The sequence below is a fragment of the Mytilus trossulus genome, chromosome 4 (assembly GCF_036588685.1).
Source record: "Mytilus trossulus isolate FHL-02 chromosome 4, PNRI_Mtr1.1.1.hap1, whole genome shotgun sequence".
Lineage (NCBI taxonomy): Eukaryota > Metazoa > Mollusca > Bivalvia > Mytilida > Mytilidae > Mytilus > Mytilus trossulus.
Genome location: NC_086376.1, coordinates 50,866,992 through 50,886,631, shown reverse-complemented (window position 1 = coordinate 50,886,631; position 19,640 = coordinate 50,866,992). Strand labels below are relative to the sequence as shown.

At 32.0% G+C, this 19,640-nt stretch overlaps 1 protein-coding gene across 3 annotated transcripts in view; it reads left to right on the top strand.

The window, feature by feature from the left end:
* LOC134715471 (acetylcholine receptor subunit beta-like 1) overlaps positions 1-11,708 on the top strand; it is a 29,963-nt gene extending 18,255 nt beyond the window's left edge. For 2 of the 3 annotated variants that reach the window (XM_063577657.1, XM_063577656.1), the window contains 2 exons: positions 435-1,461; positions 8,341-11,708. In XM_063577657.1, the coding sequence (XP_063433727.1) occupies positions 435-1,461; positions 8,341-8,523 (1,210 nt within the window). In that variant the 3' untranslated portion in view covers positions 8,524-11,708. Of the gene's footprint in view, positions 1-434; positions 1,462-6,668; positions 6,749-8,340 lie in introns of all 3 variants that reach the window. The other variant, XR_010106727.1, reaches the window with a different exon arrangement.
* Positions 11,709-19,640: the final 7,932 nt, after the last annotated feature.

Below are 19,640 nucleotides of genomic sequence, written 5' to 3'. Positions count from 1 at the left end.
ACTCCTAAAAGATATATGTATTTTGGGGGTTTATGGCCCTTAGCACTCTCAATTCTGCATGTTCTGTGTACCACATTCACATTTAATTTTCTGACCAGCTGAGAATACTTTCAAGGAAACACATGTTATTATTTTTCAAAGATTTAATAAGTTTAAATAGCATTCTTGATCACCTTTGTCTCAAAATGTACGGTTAATTCTGATCTACGGTCATGCACATTTTATAAAATACAAATAAATTTTAACAAATTTCAAATAACACAGAGACATTTTAGACTTCTTTTGTTTCATTTTATAACCTTACAATCATAATGAAAAGACATTCCTGTCCACAGTCCTGGATTTAGTGGTCCAAGAGGGTTGTTAAGCTTATTGATACCCTTAAATGCTCATTTAAAAAATCCTTCATACGTTATTTACTTTTTCTGTTGTAGTGCTGATGGAAATTATGAAGTATCTTACAAATCCAATGTAGTGCTGAATTTTAGTGGTGATCATTACTGGGTTCCACCAGCAATATATAAAAGTTCTTGTACAATTGATGTGCAATATTTTCCTTTTGACCAACAAATATGTGAAATGAAATTTGGATCATGGACATTCAAGGGAGACCAATTACAATTTAAGTTTTATATGAATATGGATTTTGTTGATCCAACTGACTACCTAAAGAGTGGTACCTGGGATATTATTGAATTTCCTGGCAAAATTCAAAGAATCAATGATACAGAATCTCATGATTACAAATATCTTATTGTTTTCAAATTCATTCTAAGAAGGAAAACCTTGTTTTATACAGTGAATTTGATCATACCATGTGTTCTTATATCCTTTGTTAGCATTTGTGTGTTTGCTTTACCAGCTGATGCAGGAGAAAAGATAACTCTTTGTATTTCTATTTTACTTGCATTGGTTGTGTTTTTATTGCTGATTTCAAAAATTCTACCTCCTTCATTAAAGATACCATTGATAGCAAAATATCTACTATTTACGTTTATAATGAACATATTTGCTATTTGTTTGACTGTAGTTGTGATTAATAGGAACTATAGAACTCCTAGAACGCACAAAATGCCTTACTGGGTGCGATTTGTATTTTTATACATGCTTCCAAAACTACTTTTTCTTGAACGTCCAAATCATGATATCAGATGGCGTCACGTTAATGAACAGACTACATCTAATCAAGCAAATCAAGTGAAACAACAACAGCAAGTTCATCAAACAAGCTATTTTTCTCCAGAGCATCATCAAGTCTCAAGTAGTAGACAATCCAGTTTGTTGGAGTTAACTGAGATCCATCATCCGAGTTGCAGACTAAGTCCAAACCAAATCAATTGTGAAATGAGTGATGAAAATGGTGAACAGTTCCCAAAGAGAGTTACAGCTGAATTACATAAAGCTACAGAAGCTCTTAGTTTTATAACATGTCATCTGGAAACTGAGAATGAGTTTGAAACAGTAAGTATAAAAATCAAAGAACTGGAACATGAGTAGCTTTTACTTTTGGTTGACGCATTTTTCACAGATTTTAAATATTTCACATATTATACCATAAAAAGTAAAATCACAAAAATACTGAACTTAGAGGAAAATCAATTCGGAAAGTCCATAATCACATGGCAAAAATCAAATAACAAAACGCATCAAAAACGAATAGACAAGAACTGTCATATTCCTGACTTGGTACAGGCAGCCGCATTTTCAAATGTAGAAAATGGTGGATTAAACCTGGTTCTATAGCGCTAACCCTCTCACTTAAATGACAGTCTCATCAATTTCCGATATATTTACATTGATGTGTTAGACAAACAGACACAATAAATAAAATAGTCAAAAATAAATAAATGAAGTTTTCCTACTTTGATTTAGTCGAAACTTTACATAACTGTTGGAATTGTTGAACATAACACTTTGATTTAAAAACAGGTATCCTAGGGCATGATTTTCTATAGAGCCATTGTATTTGCTAACAATTAAATGCCTCCGAAATATTCCATATTATTTTGCAGCAATTTCAATATATGTTTAAAAAAGTTATATCATGCTCTCATGGCATCAGGGATGGGGTCGATTACATTGAAATGTAATCTATTAAGTTACAATTACTTTGCTAAAAAAATATTCATTACATTACAATTACACCTAATTTCAAATTTAATTGATTACATTAGATTACTTTTCTTAAAACTTATAAAGCAATCATGATTACTTTGGATAACTTATGAAGTTATGATTACATTGTATATTGCATTATCAAAGAATTTTTTATAACTTTTTTCTCATCGTCGTTAACTTTAACAAAAAAAAATTCTGAAACTACTGGGCCAAATTTAATCAAACTTGGGCACAATCTTCATTGGGGTATCTAGTTAAAAAAAATGTGTCCAATGACCAAGCCAACCAACTAAGATGGCTGCCATGACTAAAAATAGTAGGAGTTATTGCCCTTTGTAGTCAATTTTTAACAATTTTTCTAAAATTTTATTTATCTTTTAAAAAAATCTCCTCTGTAACTACATAGACAAAGGACAAGGTACAATATAGCCTGTTTTTTGGCCCCCCTATGTTTTCATTTTCAAATTCTGTTTTGGAAAGCTACTTATTATGTTAAAATATTCCCTGATGTTTGAATATAAAAAAGAAGATGTGGTATGATTGATTGCCAATGCGACAACTATCCACAAAAGACCAAAATGACACAAGCATTAACAACTATAGGTCACCGTACGGCCTTCAACGATGAGCAAAGACCATACCGCATAGTCAGCTATAAAAGACCCCGATAAGACAATGTAAAACAATTCAAACGAGAAAACTAACGGCCTTATTTTTGTAAAAAAAAATGAACGAAAAACAAATATGTAACACATAAACAAACGACAACCACTGAATTATAGGCTCCTGACTTGGGACAGGCACATACATAAATAATGTGGCGGGTTAAACATGTTAGGGGGATCCCAACCCTCCCCCTATCCTGGGACAGTGGTATAACAGTACAACATAAGAACAAACTATAAAAATCAGTTGAAAAAAGCTTAACTCATCAGATAGACAAAAATAATAGTGGACATAGCCTAGTACTTATAAGTTTGTTTGGACATGTTGGATAAACATAATTGTAATTATTATTCATTTTGCAGGTGATTTTACAACAAATTCTTATTTTTTTAGTGCCTGCACCAAATTGACTCATGAATGTTTTTATTCCAATGTCATAAGAACTGTTTTTGCTGTCTAAATCGCCATATTTTTTTCTGGGTCATGTAGGCGCACGCTATTAAATTTTAAGAAAAAATGGCCAAAAATTGCTATTTTTCCTGCTTTTGGTGTATTTGGTGCTCTTTAACCCCCCTTAGCACACCCATTTTCTAAAATTAATGGTTTTGAAGTTCATCTACCATCTACACAAACGTCTAACCTACGGGAATATTTTAACATGATAAGTAGCTTTCAAAAACAAAATTTAGAAAATGAGGAGATAATAGGGGGGCCTAAAGCGGGCCTTATTGTACCTTGTCCTTTAAACAAACTTGGCAACCATCATCTTAAGGGTATGTAGTTTTAAAAATGTGTCCAATGACCCCGTCCATGAACCAAGACGGCTGACATGGCTAAAAATAGTACATAGCAGTAAAATGCAATTTTTGGCTAATATCTCTGAATTCAAAGCATTTAGAACAAATCTCATTCATTAAAATATGTTCATTAAGTCAAGATCTAACTGCCCTGAAATTTTCAGACAAATAAGGTAACCGGTTGTTGGGGTCCTGCCCCTGAATTTGTAATTTTGAGAAATTTTTTCCAGTTTTTGGTTTTTATCTTCAATATTATCTTAGATGAACTGTAAACAGCAATTAGATAAGCTGAGTAAGATCTACAAATAAGTCAACTTGACCTGAACGGTCAATTAACCCTTTAAGGAGTTATTGCTCTTCATCGTAAATTTTAAACAATTTTTCGTAATTTTTGTGAACTTTTACAAAATATTTTCCTTTGAAACTACTGAGCCAAGTTCATTATAGATAGAAAAATTTGTAAACAGCAGGAATGTTAAGTAAAGTAAGATTAACAAACACATCATCATCACCAAAACATAATTTTCTCATGAATTCTATTCTCATCTATTATGTATGTCCTTTGTTTAGTATGAACAAAGACCAAGGTGAGTGACACATGCTCTTTAAAGCCTCTAGTTATCCTCACAAAAGCTATTTTTTGTGATTTTTTTATAGCCTTAATTTACTCATCTTATTTAAAAGAAGGAACACAAGTACAGTGTAACATGTGTAATTTGATTACATAGCTATAGATAATTCTCCTTTCTCTATGTAAAAGACATAACTTTGTTTTTTTCTACAAATTTTAAGCAACTGTCCAATTAACAAAAAAACTAAACAAATAATGAAAAATTAATTAAGTATACTTTTATTGTCTGTGAGAACATAATTGACGAAAATGAATTCTTTATTTCTCATAAAACTACAATTACATAGTTATAGAGAAAATACATCAGTGTAACTATAAAGGTACAATTATTACAAGCATTATTGTCTTAATTGCAATATCAATAAAGTTGTAAGTGGTTCATTGTCATAATTTGTTTGAAATTTTTTTAATACTTGATGTTATTAGAAAGCACGTATAATAATACTTATAAAAAACAAAATTTATTTAATTTGTCAAAAAATGAAATCTTGTTTTAAATTTCATTTGGAATAAAGTGATCTCATGCATTTATGTTGACCATCAACATCAAATTGAAACTTAATGTTTCTGCATTTGAATTTTAATGTAGGTTAATTTGGCAAACTTATATATATGAAAATGGAGTTAATATTAGAAGTGTTCAATCAAGGAACAAAAAATTATTTCAAAGCATATTCTTGTATCATAAAAGCTCAATCTCAAAATGAAACATTGGAAAGGCAAATTCCTTAAATAACTGTTAACAAAATTAAACTCTTGGTTAAACAAAACTTGTTATATAGATGATACAATTTATCCCTTTAAACAAAGTCCCATCGTAGTGAATACAAGTTTCATGATTTATAAACGACCGCAAAAATTGAAAATTTTTTGGTCGTATATTGGTATCACGTAGGCGTCGTCATTGTCCGAATACTTTTAGTTTTCGCACTCTAACTTAAGTAAAAGTGAATAGAAATCTATGAAATTATGACACAAGGTTTATGACCACAAAAGAAAGGTTGGGATTGATTTTGGGAGTTTCAGTTTCAACAGTTTAGGAATTAGGGGCCAAATAGCAAGAAATTTTCAATTGCACAGTATTCAGCAATAGCAAGAAATCTTCAATTGCACAGTATTGTGCAATAGCAAGAAATTTTCAATTGCACAGTATTGGGCAATAGCAAGAAATCTTCAATTGCACAGTATTGTGCAATAGCAAATATTTTCAATTGCACAGTATTGCGCAATAGAAAAATATCTAATTGCACAATATTGTGCAATAGCAAGAAATTTTCAATTGGAGTTATCTTTCTTTGTCCAGAATAATAGTTGAATCAACTTAAATCATTGTTTTATACAATATACAATGTATATTCACTTTTACTACAAACTGATAAATAAAAGCAATCTTTACCATTCAGTGATAACAAGCACTTTTTTAGCTCACCTGGCCCAAAGGGCCAAGTGAGCTTTTCTCACCACTTGGTGTCCGTCGTCGTCCATTGTCGTCGTTGTTAACATTTTACATTATGATATTCCTCTCGAAAACTACTGAATGGAATGAAACCAAACATGGCATGAATGTTCCTTATGAGGTGCTAACCAAGTGTTGTTACTTTATAGCGGATCCATCATCCCAGATGGCCTCCAGCGGGGGACTTAGTTTAACATATGACCCTATCATTCCTATGGGAAATGCATACAAATGACTTCTTATAGAGAACCATTGAAAGGAATGAAACCAAACATGGCATGAATGTTCCTTATGAGGTGCTGACCAAGTGTTGTTACTTTGTAGCCGATCCATTATCCAAGATGTCCCCCAGTGATGGACTTAGTTTAACATAGGATTCGAAGGGAAATGCATACAAATAACTTCTTTTAGAGAACCACTGAATGGAATGAAACCAAACATGGCATGAATGTTCCTTATGAGGTGTTACTTTGTAGTTGATCCATCATCCAAGATGACCGCCAGCGGGGGACTTAGTTTAACATAGGACCCTATGGGAAATGCATACAAATGACTTCTTTTAGAGAACCACTGAATGGAATGAAACCAAACATGGCATGAATGTTCCTTATGAGGTGCTGACCAAGTGTTGTTACTTTGTAGCCAATCCATCATCCATGATGGCCGCCAGCGGGGGACTTAGTTTAACATAGAACCCTATGGGAAATATATATAAATGTCTTCTTTAAGAGAACCTAGGAATGGAATGAAACCAAACATTGCATGAATGTTCCTTATGAGGTGCTGACCAAGTGTTGTTACTTTGTAGCCGATCCATCATACAAGATGTCCGCCAGTGGGGGCCTTTTGAATGAAATCCAACATAGCCTGAATTTTCCTTTTCGTATGAGGTTGTATTATTACTTTTAGCCAAATTTTATATGTTATTATATGATTTCAAAAACCCAAGTAGAATCAGGTGAGTGATACAGGCTCTTGAGAGCCTCTAGTTTCATTTCAGATTTCATAAATAAAAAGAAAACTTCTTCAAACATTTTTTTTAGAGGATTAATATTCAACAGAATGGTGAATTGCTCAAAGGTAAAAAAAATATTTTAAGTTCATAAGACCACATTCATTCTGTGTCAGAAACATATGCTGTGTCAACTATTTAATCACAATCCAAATTTAGAGCTGAATCCAGCTTGAATGTTGTGTCCATACTTGCCCTTACCATTCAGGGTTCAACCTCTGCGGTCGTATAAAGCTGCGCCCTGCAGAGCATCTGGTTCATTTATGCTTTAATACATTTTCTCATTTTCATATTGTCTATCAAAAACCATTTTCATTGGGTTGATGTTTAGACGAGTTGTTAATTATTTTCATATACATATATATACAAGATTTTTAATCCGCAAGTAATCATATGAATGTAATCTTAAATTCTAATATGACGTGCTTCTTTCGCTAAACAACACTGTGGTAAAATTCTTGATATATCTATACTTAGCGCAGACTCAGAGATATACTTGAAAAATGGATGTTGAAAAAAATGAACCTCCCATTTAAATCCACAAGTATTAGAACCTATTTGCAAATGCTTTGCCGATTTGTTTTTTTTTAATAAAATTGCAATTAAAAAAAGACAAAAGAACTTTTATTCTTATTCCAATGCAAAAATAATAAAAAAAATAAGGCACAAGATCTTGGAGAAAACATCAAAATCAAAATTAATTAAAATTCTGCGAAAGTTTATTAATGTTTTTGGCACATTTAAGTCATTTCAAAACATGATGTCATACATATGAAAAAAGCTAAAGTTGAAGGTTCACCATCGAAATTCATATGATTTTGTATTAAAATGGATTTTTGAGGTAGGTTTTAAATCATTCTCTATTCTATTGTAATTTTTTTATTCACATATTTACTGATTTCAGCAAGTCAACAGGGCCACTCCTAACTTAATTATGAAATGTCAATTTTGGATTTGACAATAGCTTACAGAAAAACATGTAAATTGAAAATGGCAAATGTTGTGTTTGAGAATTAAAAGAATTGAACAGATTTTTTTCTATCAGTTATACACAAAATGATCCATGTAAACTACAGATTTATTAGAATTTTTTAGCTTTATCTAATAGGGGGTAAAAGAAAACAGCCACACACACGGCATACCCACCCTCGCTTCAGTTTTTTAATGACCGTATTTGTGCTATTAGAATTGAAATAATTCATGGAAGCCATAGATTTGTTGGAAATTTACACATGGCCTAGGCCGTGATATTCGTTAATTTTATCCCACTCTAACACTCAGGATAAAATTCAAATATCATGGCCAAGGCCATATGTAAATTTCCAACAAATCTATGGCTTCCATGAATTATTTCTTAAGTAATCTAAAAGTAATCATGATTGCACCTGTTTTATGCAATGTAATTGATAGTATTATAATTACTTCTAATCAGAAATGGCATGATTACTGATTACATAGAAATACACTGCAAAATGTCATCTATGAAAGTAATGCCTAAATTTTTTATACACATATTATTAACATAAGTCATTTGAAAGAAAAGGCAGTATGTTTTTCAATTGCAAACCAAAATTTAATCTTTGTATTATCTCTCCTACTCTGATGTTTGTTGATATGTATATACTACAAGCTATCTTTTCTTAATTTGATATCATTTTAGGTTTTAGATGATTGGCGGTATGTAGCCTTGGTTATAGACCGACTTTTGTTTTATGTCTTCCTGATTGTAACCATTGGTGGAACTCTGGGAATTTTAATGCAAGCCCCTCATATTTTAGAGTTTGTTGACCAAGATGAAATTATTGAGAATGTGATACGAAAAATCAACACAATAAAGAATTAAAAGTTGAATAGAACATGAAAGTGTCTATGATTATGATGAGTGTTACTGGAATGAACTTTTTAAAACATATAACTATTGAAGTTACTGTGCATTAGTGGTATGGAGATAAACATATATACTATTAGTTGTAATTTGCATTAGTGGTATGGAATTAAACATGTATACTATTTTAAAAAGTTACTTTGCATAAGTGGTATGGAGATAAACATATATATACTATTAAAGTTACTGTGCATTAGTGGAAGTTGTAGATGGAAGTGCACTTATCTCATCAGTGATGATTTGAACTTAACTCAATATCATTGTATAATTTTATTTTTGTTATTTAATATTTATGCCCCTCTATAGCAGGGGAGGCATTATTATGTTTTACTTGTTTTTTATTGCAATACTTTATATATACATATTATGGACATTGTGGTATATTACCGTTGATCTGCATCAATACAAAGGGTGAAAAAAAAAATTAAATTGATGAATCTCAATTTTAGGTTATCATGGTTATGTTCAAATCAAAACTTCATTTTCAATTAAAGTTAACTAGAACACACCCGCGAAATCGCGGGCATATACAGCTTGTGAACTGTTGTAGGATGATTTTTTGTAAAAGATATTATGTATGGAGAATAACATAAAAGGTATCTCCCTTTTTCCAAAGTCCGATTTGTTTCCTTTCTGTTAAATTCAATTATATTCGTGTTTCTGGCCTACGACCACAATTCTTCTCACTTAATAATAATAAATAAGCTTTATTTAGAGTCGGCATGGTATATAAAACATAGACAAACATAAGCTCTAATGAGCTTTTAACCGACAGAAACAATGCTTCTTTTGGTAAAAGTCAAATCAAATTAAACATTTGCACATTTTTAAGCATGAAATAAATGTAACTGTTTATATATATATACCCTTATAGTCTTAAAAATAATGCTTCTATGACAATCCATCAATACTTTTTTTTGAGAGCCTTATTAACATACCAATGGTAGGATTGAATCATGTATAAATGACTAATACCGACTAAGGCTAATTTGAGGGGTTGTCGATCGGAGGGGTCCTGATCCCGAAATCCCGGGCTTAAAACCATGAAATCCCGAGATGCAGAATTTAAAGAAATTAATATCCCGAAATCGAAAAATATATTACCGAATCTCGTAAGGATTAATCCCCAAATTCCTAGCTTTAAAACACTTGATCCCGACGTCCCGAAAAAGGTCCTGCCTCCCTCTAATCTCTACCTTACTTTCATTTTTGCCAAATCACTATTTTCCCTTTTAACAATGTTTTTATGCCCCCATTATGGTCATTATGTTTTCTAGTCTGTGCATCCGTGCGTTCGTTTTCGTTTGTTCGGTCGTCCGTCCGTCCGTCTCGTCCGTCTGTCCCACTTCAGGTAAAAGTTTTTAGTCGAGGTAGTTTTAGATGAAGTTTAGCATGTTTTATTTATTTAATATATATACAAGTGGTATGACCCCTTCAATAGTAAACATTTAAAAAAAAACAGTAAACAGAATCAGGGACTTTCTATACTAACATAGAAATTCCCCGACAGAATACAGAGACTCTCTATATATATTAAAGTAGTATACTCGTAGTTTACATGTTACTTTTTTGCAGATAAACGCGAAAAATATTTGTCCGCTCTAAGGAAGTATAATAGTTGTGATTTTTGCGATCTAAACACCATGATATGGAGAACGCTCTACGATTGGTTGTACTTTTGTCACATGTTTTACTTTTTTTTTAATATAAATGCAACTGGTATGACCCCTCAAATAGTAAACATATAAAAAAAAACAGTAGACAGAATACAGAGAGTCTCTATATAGTAAAGTAGTATAATCGTAGTTTACATGTAGGTAAACGCGAAAAATGATTGTCCTCTCTAAGGAGGTATAATAGTTGTGGTTCTTGCGATCTAAAAACCATGATATTGAGAACGCTCTGATTGGCTTATCTATTTTTCATTTTTGTTATCTATCATGCGATTGGTTCATGTTTCAAACAGGAAGTCTTATCTATGACTAAAAGTCAGTCTGATGACGGAATCATATCCGGACTCCTTTTTGTCGTTTTTCTCCCAAAATAACTCAATCTGAATAATCATAAGAATAGATGACAAATGCGACTATGCATGTTACCTATAGGACACAGAGGCATGATGATTGATTTATTGTGGAAGGAAGAGAAGCGACACCCAAAATGAGGTCTTCTCGTTTAATAGTATAGATTAGCAGGGAAAGTTTTTACTGAATAAAATATTTTTGTTGATTTATGTTATGCATAAATGAAAAAAAAATTGCGCAAAGAGGACTTAATTTAGTATATATGCTTTCACAATGTTGGATGAAATACAGTCTTAGAATTTTATTGATTTGATTTGGCTTCTTCCTAGATTAAGGATAATGTAATCATAAGGTGGCACCTGACCCTCAACCAACCTATAGAAAAATAACAATCTTTTTTGCTTTTGTCGGTCTTTAAGTGGTGATAGCTTTATATCTTGCATCATATTTGTGATGCATCCATCATCTCTTGATTTGTAGTCTTTATTTATAAAATGCACCACCCTTCTGTGTATCCTTTCTAGTTGGTCTTTCCTTTTGTTGTATACATATGGTTCCCATTTAATGGCTCCATATTTGTGCATTTTTCTTACATTCTTCAGGGCAATGTTGTAAAATCTGAGGGATTCCAAGGTAAAACTTGCGTTTTTTGCTGGTGTTTGCTAAATGTATCCCTCATTTTGGGTCCAAAGAAATTTTAATTCTTGGGTAAAGGGGGTAAGAGAAATACCACAAAGGACCTACTTAGTACACTTAGACCTGAGTTAGTATAAGGGACCTGATGGAATGATACAATTGGCACAAAGGACATACCATATAGAAGTAGACTTTGTAATAATACATAATTTCAAACTGTATAAACATATCTTAAGTAATTAGAAAGTGATTGAATGTTTTATTAACGTTCACCAAACTCAGTTGATTGTCACTTACAAATGTACGTAATTGTTTGTTCAATCTTGACTTGTCTTGAATCTACTTGTATACTGTAAACACGTACTTGGTATATATGGTATTTCAAATGGTTCAATTTTTTGGTTTGTTTGTTACTGCCATATTTATATATTTTGTATTTCTGTCTGTTATATTTTAAACTTCTATGTGATTGTGTATTTTCTACTTTGTTTTTGTTCTTTTTTGTTTTGTTTGCTTGTTTGTTGAGATCATTTTTTAATTTTCTCTAGTTATTTTTATACTGGGACTATTATACTATTAGTTTTTTATATAAAGATATGAAAATAGTAAAAATAATTTTTTTTACCAACACATTAGGATTCATACACGTTTTTAGGTAAAGATTGTATGAAATGTAATCAAAACCTTATGGGACTGACTTGATATCTAAATGTTCCAAGGCTGATCACTACTTTTTTGATACATAAAATATAGTGCATTGATCATACTATACATGATTGAACATTTCCAGAAATTTTTCCATGTAATATATGCTCAGATATTCAAGGCACAAAATGATGTTTCACTTCAGTACATAACTTTTGCAAGGTGCAAGAATCTAATATCTGTTCCAAAATGATAAATGTGTCATTGTTAACCTCACCTTTAACATTGGAGTTATCTTCCTTTGTCTAGAATAGCTGTTAAATCAACAACAACCAATGCAATATTTAAATTTACTTTCACTGATAAATTGAAGCAATCTTTACCATTGAGTACTTTCAAGCACTTTGATTAAAATATAACAGTTTATTACATAATTTAAGTTCATTTACATTTATATACATATTTAGATGCACCACGTAACAGAAAGTGCAATCGTCATTTGGGAAAAAGGCATTATTCTTGCAGCAGCAATTTATGGTCTATGTCCTTGACCATCTTGTAGCTGCACTTTTTATACGACTAAAACGATTTTGCAGTTGTACATTGGTTTCAAGCCATTATCGTTGTTGTTATCTGAAGACATTTGGTTTTCACACAATAGCTATAGTAAAAGTAAATAGAAATCTATGGTAATTTTATTTTAGCAATGATCATGCATGTCATTTTCTATTTAAAGACTTTTGTGATGTATTTAATTTGGTTATTATGGTTGGAAACTTCATTGGAAATTTGAATTAAGATTTTGACCATATCTTTGATGGAAAGAATTTTGTGTCAGAAACCAATTATGTGTCAAATATCTATTTACATCCAAATTCAGACCTGAATCAAGTTCGAAGATTGTGTCCATTTTTGTCCCAACTGTTGAGGGTTGACCCTCTGTGCTCTGCAAAGCAATTTATTTGAAAATTCACACAGTTTTTAACACTTATTTGTCATGCTTTGGCTTGAAGATATGGATTTGATTTTCTTTATAGTTTATAGACCAAGGACTATGTATTGCCATGCAGTACTCTGAAAATCCTTTTTCAGATCACTGTTCTGAGGAACTGTGGAACTATAAGAATTTGCCATCACTTGGCATCCATCATCCTTGTCGTTAATCTGGTGTTGACTTTTAAACATCTTCTCCTCTGAAACTACTACACCAATTCCATCTAACCTTGAGCTGAATGATCCTTAAGATATCTAGAATAAAGTTTTACTGAAAAGGATAAGGAAAATTTGAAAACTGTCAAAAGACAAGAAAAATTTATCAAAGAAAACTGAATAGACCAATTTTAGTAAAATTACTAAGTGCGAAACAAAAGGTTACCATATTTAAAACATACACTAAATAAAAGCTAATCCAAAGTATGCAAAAGCTGGAAAGAGTAACAACCTTACTTAAGCAGGAGGAGAACAAGAGAAAAAGTACAAGGAGACAAACCAAAGAAGAGGTTTTGGGGGACTATCACTACAAAGTGATGATCCCTCCTTGGGCAAGAAATATTTAAATTTTATACATTTTAACCCTATGTTCTATTTTTAGCCATGGCGGCCATCATGGTTGGTTGACCGGGCCATCGGCCACATTTGTTAAACAAGATACCCTAATAATGATTGTGGCTAAGTTTGGTTTAATTTGTTTAGTTTTACCCAGTAGTTTCAGAGGAGAAGATTTTTGTAAAAGATTAAAAAAAAATTACGAAAAATTGATAAAAAATGATTACAAAGGGCAATAACTCCTTAAGGGATCAACTGACCATTTTGGTCATTTTGATTTAAACTTAATACCCCAATGATGATTGTGGCTAAGTTTGGTTGAATTTGGCCCAGTAGTTTCAGAGAAGAAGATTTAACGACGACGGACGACGCCAAGTGATGAGAAAAGCTCACTTGGCCCTGTGGGCCAGGTGAGCTAAAAAAAGAAGATGTGGTATGATTTCCAATGAGACAACTGTCCAGAAGAGACCAAAATGACACATACATTAACAACATGACATTGTGCATGTATTATTATGGAGTGTGTGTCCGAGCGAGAACTTCTCTATAGTCATTTCTTCAGAAATATTTATCAAAAAGTAGTATTTTAATATTCAGCCCCATTCATCTATTTAGTCAGATGTCAGTCGCTATCTTGATATACCCTATCTTTTGTAAAATTTGTGGGGTAATTTATGACAAAAAGCGTTTGACGTCTTTAGCCGAACAGTTTTCTCATTTTTACATAGTCAATTTACTGTGTGCTGGTTCATATTATGGACGCCAGTCTTTGCTTCTTTCTAATAAAATCCACACACCAAAAACAAATATGAAGCTTAGAAATGGAAAAATAAATAAATACTAAACTCTTTCAAAGGGTATCAATCTTCAAAATCGTTTATCTAAAAGTACTACCATCGTTAACATTTTTGTCGAGCCTTCGACTTTTGTCGAAAAAGCGAGACTAAGCAATCTCACATTCCGTCGTCGGCGGCGTCCACAAATATTCACTCTGTGGTTAAAGTTTTTGAAATTTTAATAACTTTCTTAAACTATACTGGATTACTTCCAAACATGGACAGAAGCTTGTTTATGATCACAATATAGTATCCAGAAGTTAATCTTGAAAAAATAAAATTCCATTTTTTCTGTATTTTACTTATAAATGGACTTAGTTTTTCTGCGGGGAAACATTACATTCACTCTGTGGTTAAAGTTTTTAAAATTTTAATAACTTTCTTATACTATCCTGGGTTTGTACCAAACATGGACAGAAGCTTGTTTATGATCAAAAGATAATATACAGAAGTAAATTTAAAAATAAAAAATATGTTTTTTCCGTATTTTACTTAAATTAAATGGACTTAGATTTTCTGCCAAGAAACAACACATTCAATCTGTGGTTAAATTTTAAAAAATAATAACCTTCTTATACTACTTTTAATTTGTACAAAACTTAGATAAAAGCTTGTTTATGATCAAAAGCTAGTATTTAGAAGGAAATTTTGTTAAATATTTTGTACCTGTGTATCTGTATTTTACTTTTAAATGGACTTAGTTTTGCTTCCAGTTAACATTACATACAGTCTGCAGTTAAAGTTTTTAAACATTTATTAGATTCATAAACTATCCTGGATTTTTACCAAACTTGGATAGAAGCTTCTTACAATCAAAAGATAGTATCAAGAAGAATATTTTTTTTTTCCCCTCAATTTTGTTGAGCCTGTGATTTTCAGCAAAAGTAGGCGAGACACTGGGTTCCGTGGAACCCTTACAAATTTTTAACAATAAAAATCGTGGTTACCCTTATATCGATAAGTGTCATGCCAAAAAATGACTTGCATGTTCCCGTCTTTCTACCAACAATACGGTAAGGTCCACGTTTAATGGTTTCACATTTTCTTTAAATTTTGAAACTGATATTACTTGAAAAACAAACAGTATTATTTATTTACTCACATGAAACAAACCGGGATGCGGTATTCAGTACGTAGGTGAAGCTGGAAGATATTTATCTAAACGCACGCAAGAACACGTGTATCGTTTTAAAAGACCCAATAAATTCAAAAGTATCATTTATCAACATCTTAAGAAGCACAATCATCCTATTAAATATTTAACAGTTCAACCTTTAGAAGTAGTAAATAAACAGCCTGGTGAATCTCATTCAAAATTTGTACGATCACGGAAAATAATTGAACTAAATTGGATTAAAAAATTACAGACAGTCTACCCTCTCGGTCTTAATGATAATATCATGGAAATTGGTAATATATATCAAGAACCGATTCTTTTAAAATTTTGGATTTAGTTTCTAAAACTGTTCGTAAAAATCGTTCTCATGGACGTACAAAAAATCGCAATCAAAGAAAATTTCGGACCAATCATACAATAGTTTCGGACCTAAGTTCTATTTCAAAAAACAATGGCAGACAATATTTGTTAACCAAGCTCTGTTCTTTACCTATAAATAAATTAAATAAAAATTTAGAGGATTGCTACACAATTTCATATTACACTCCTTAGTATGAAATCGTTCAAATTATAATGGCATATTGTTATTCTAAACTGTTTCCCAAAGTTGATCGCCATAAAGATCAGAAAAAACATTCTAGTAAAATAAAGTATGTCAATAAAGGTTTTGATTTTGTAAATATTGCCGGTATTTTTAACGACTGTTCTGTTAAAGACCAAATTCCTGAATATTTTTATAATACTGAACTTCCTCTTATTTGTTATATTCACAAGAAATCTACCCGGAAATATGTGTTTAGTTATAGCCAATTATGTAAAAATTTAAATATCATTGAAAATACACCTATGTCATGCAATTGCAGTAATTACGAATACACTTATGACCCCATTTTCAATGTCATAAGAGGAGACCTTAACATCGTTCGCGACCGAGAGTTAAAATCATTCCTCACAGGCGGAAACCCGGTTGAAATAAAACAAAAGAATCGAAGCTCCTTGTTAGAGAAGGCGATAAACGCTTACTGTAATGTTTACTATAAAAAAAAAGTTAAGGTTTATGTACCCTTCTGTAGCAATTTTTTTACGAATTTTTCAAACCTTAATTGTATCAAAACTACAGATATAATGAATAATAGAAATAGGCCATATAGTACATATTCCAAGGGGAAACTTGATGCAAAGCATTATTTTTACTGTTTCATTGCATTTGATAGAAAAAGAGGACTTTGTGGCAAATAAATCAAGATTTTTATAGAAAATCCACAGCCTTTAATACAGCGATTTTTGTTATAAAATTTGAAACATACGTAGATACAAGTATCTTGTCTTAGGGAGGGATAAATCCTACTTTGTAAAGAATCACTCTGATTCAAACAAAAAATGCTCTGAAACCGATATTATCAAGATGCTTGATTTCTTGATTGACAACATATTTGTTACGTTCGGAGGACGTGTTTTTCAACAGACTGTCGGCATCCCAATGGGAACAAACTGTGCCCCTCTACTTGCTGACTTGTTTCTTTATTATTATGAGGCTGACTTCATGCAGGAACTTCTTAGGAAGAAAGATAAGAAGTTGGCAATATCCTTTAACTCTACTTTCCGCTATATAGATGACGTTCTTTCACTAAACAATTCAAAATTTGGTGACTATGTGGAACGCATCTATCCCATCGAATTGGAGATAAAGGATACTACAGATACAGTTAAGTCAGCTTCATATCTTGACTTACATCTAGAAATTGACAATGAGGGTCGGTTGAAGACAAAACTGTACGACAAAAGAGATGATTTCAGCTTTCCAATTGTGAACTTTCCATTTCTAAGTAGCAACATTCCAGCAGCACCTGCATACGGGGTATATATCTCTCAATTGATACGATATTCCCGTGCTTGCATTTCCTATCATGATTTTCTTGATAGAGGGTTACTGCTCACAAGGAAGCTATTAAATCAAGAGTTCCAAATGGTGAAGTTGAAATCATCCCTTCGTAAATTTTACGGACGCCATCACGAGTTGGTTGACCGTTATGGAATAACCGTTTCACAAATGATATCGGATATGTTCCTTACGTCGTAACTACAATCCCCTTCCCTTTCATGAATTTGACCTACCGAATTAGACTATTTACCGGATTTGTAATCACATAAGCAACACGACGGGTGCCGCATGTGGAGCAGGATCTGCTTACCCTTCCGGAGCACCTGAGATCACCCCTAGTTTTTGGTGGGGTTCGCGTTGTATATTCTTTAGTTTTCTATGTTGTGTCATGTGTACTATTGTTTTTCTGTTTGTCTTTTTCATTTTTAGCCATGGCGTTGTCAGTTTGTTTTAGATTTAAGAGTTTGACTGTCCCTTTGGTATCTTTCGTCCCTCTTTTACTCACTTGATTTTCTATGATGTGCTAGTGTTTATTGTTTACAAAAAGTTCTAAGCAACCTTTAAACTCCAAAACACCTCGTGCTGAGTCACTAAAGTCGAGCGCAAATAAACCAAGATTTTTATAGAAAATCCACAGCCTTTAAAACAGAGATTATGGTTATAAAATTTAAAACATAAATTACTCACTTACTTTTCTATGATGTGCTAGTGTTCATTTTCTAAAAAATGTTCTAACTAAACTGTAAATTCCAAAATACCTCGTGCTGAGTCACTAAAGTCGAGCGCACCCTAAAAGGTGTACTTGATTTGGTTCATATTTTTATTTGTTTTAACCAATATTAAACCTACATTAATAAATTTGTTTTTAGAAATCAATGCTAGCACTGCATGCTATAATTCTATATCTATTAGTCATCAAATTGCCAAACATAAGAGTACAAGGATAAAGGCTGTGGATTTTCTTTAAAATTTCCATATGTTTAGCATTGAATCAACAGAAGGGTACATAATCCTAAATAGAAACAAATAAAATTACAATTTTCTTCTCAATTACTCTGAGCTCAATTACGAAGTGTTCTATTTTAAAAACGCCATTTGCATAAGGTTTCAATTTATTTATTACATGGTTAAGCAGATCAATTAGATATCAAGTCGACCACATCGGTATCTATCAAGCTGGATGTAGAAAATGCTAAACCTCCAATTTATTTGAAAAAAAAAATACCAAGGACGGAGAACATATCAATCTATAGGTTCAGTAATTTTCGTGTCTTCCCTTCCATTATGTGACTCAAGAATTTTTTTTAAAAAGTGGGTAACAATTGTATTGAAAAAAGAAAATCGAGTGCACCTTTTTATGTTAGGGCGTGTTTGGGTTGAATATTTTGTCTTGAAAACGTACAAAGCAAGAATATTTGATACATCATCTCGCTTTAGATTCTATCTTTTTTATATATCAAAGCTAAAGGTTGACTTGATAGACCTAAAAAATCACGGTACTAAAAGAGGAAATATATGGGTCAAGTGAAATACCTATCTCATGAATCATAAAAAACAGAGCAGGTGTGTTCGAATAGCTATTTTTTTTTACTAAAAATACTTGACGACAGTCTTTCAAGTTGGATGATGAAAATGCATATCTTCGAAAATTAATATTTTTGTGTGTGTGATAACTAATGTTTATAATCTTCAACCACTAAAAAAATCTAGTCTGCCCTTCCACGAAATATTCAATTAGAATTTTTTTAAATATTTATGAATTTTCAAAAATTCCGCCTAACAACCGATTAGACCATTATTCTAAGTTGAATCAATGCAGACAAGATCATTAACTGATTCTCATTAGCTAGTAGATACATTTGTCTTTTAAAAATACAACTGACGTATAAGGATCGTAATGGCGCTATGCGGATAAATTTATCGGCTTTCAAGAGAAAAATTGGCAGCGCGTCATCCCTACAATGGCTTCCCTTTCTACGATTGTGAAAATTAACTGGCGTAATGGGGAGATAATTTTTACAATGTAGAATCCTGACTGCTCAGTAAAGGACATAAATATCGTCCCCCGTCAATTTTTAATTGGAATGAGTGTCGTAATATCATCCACGACTCACTCCGTACCTACTGTTAAATGGGTAAAACAGGAAAAAGCTGATACAAAAAAAATCTTTGGACTCAATTTTTAATTCAGTAATGAAGATAGTTGATATTCGAATAAAACATTTTAAAGGGTAGGTTTTTTATTATTTGTTTTCAAAATGTTCGAAATGTTTTAATATTTTATATTAATTAATGATTATGAGGAAATTAATTTCACAAAAATCTGTCTGAGAGTTTGTATGAATTATGAGCCCGGAGTCCCGATAAAGGTCCTATCCCTCCTCGCCCAT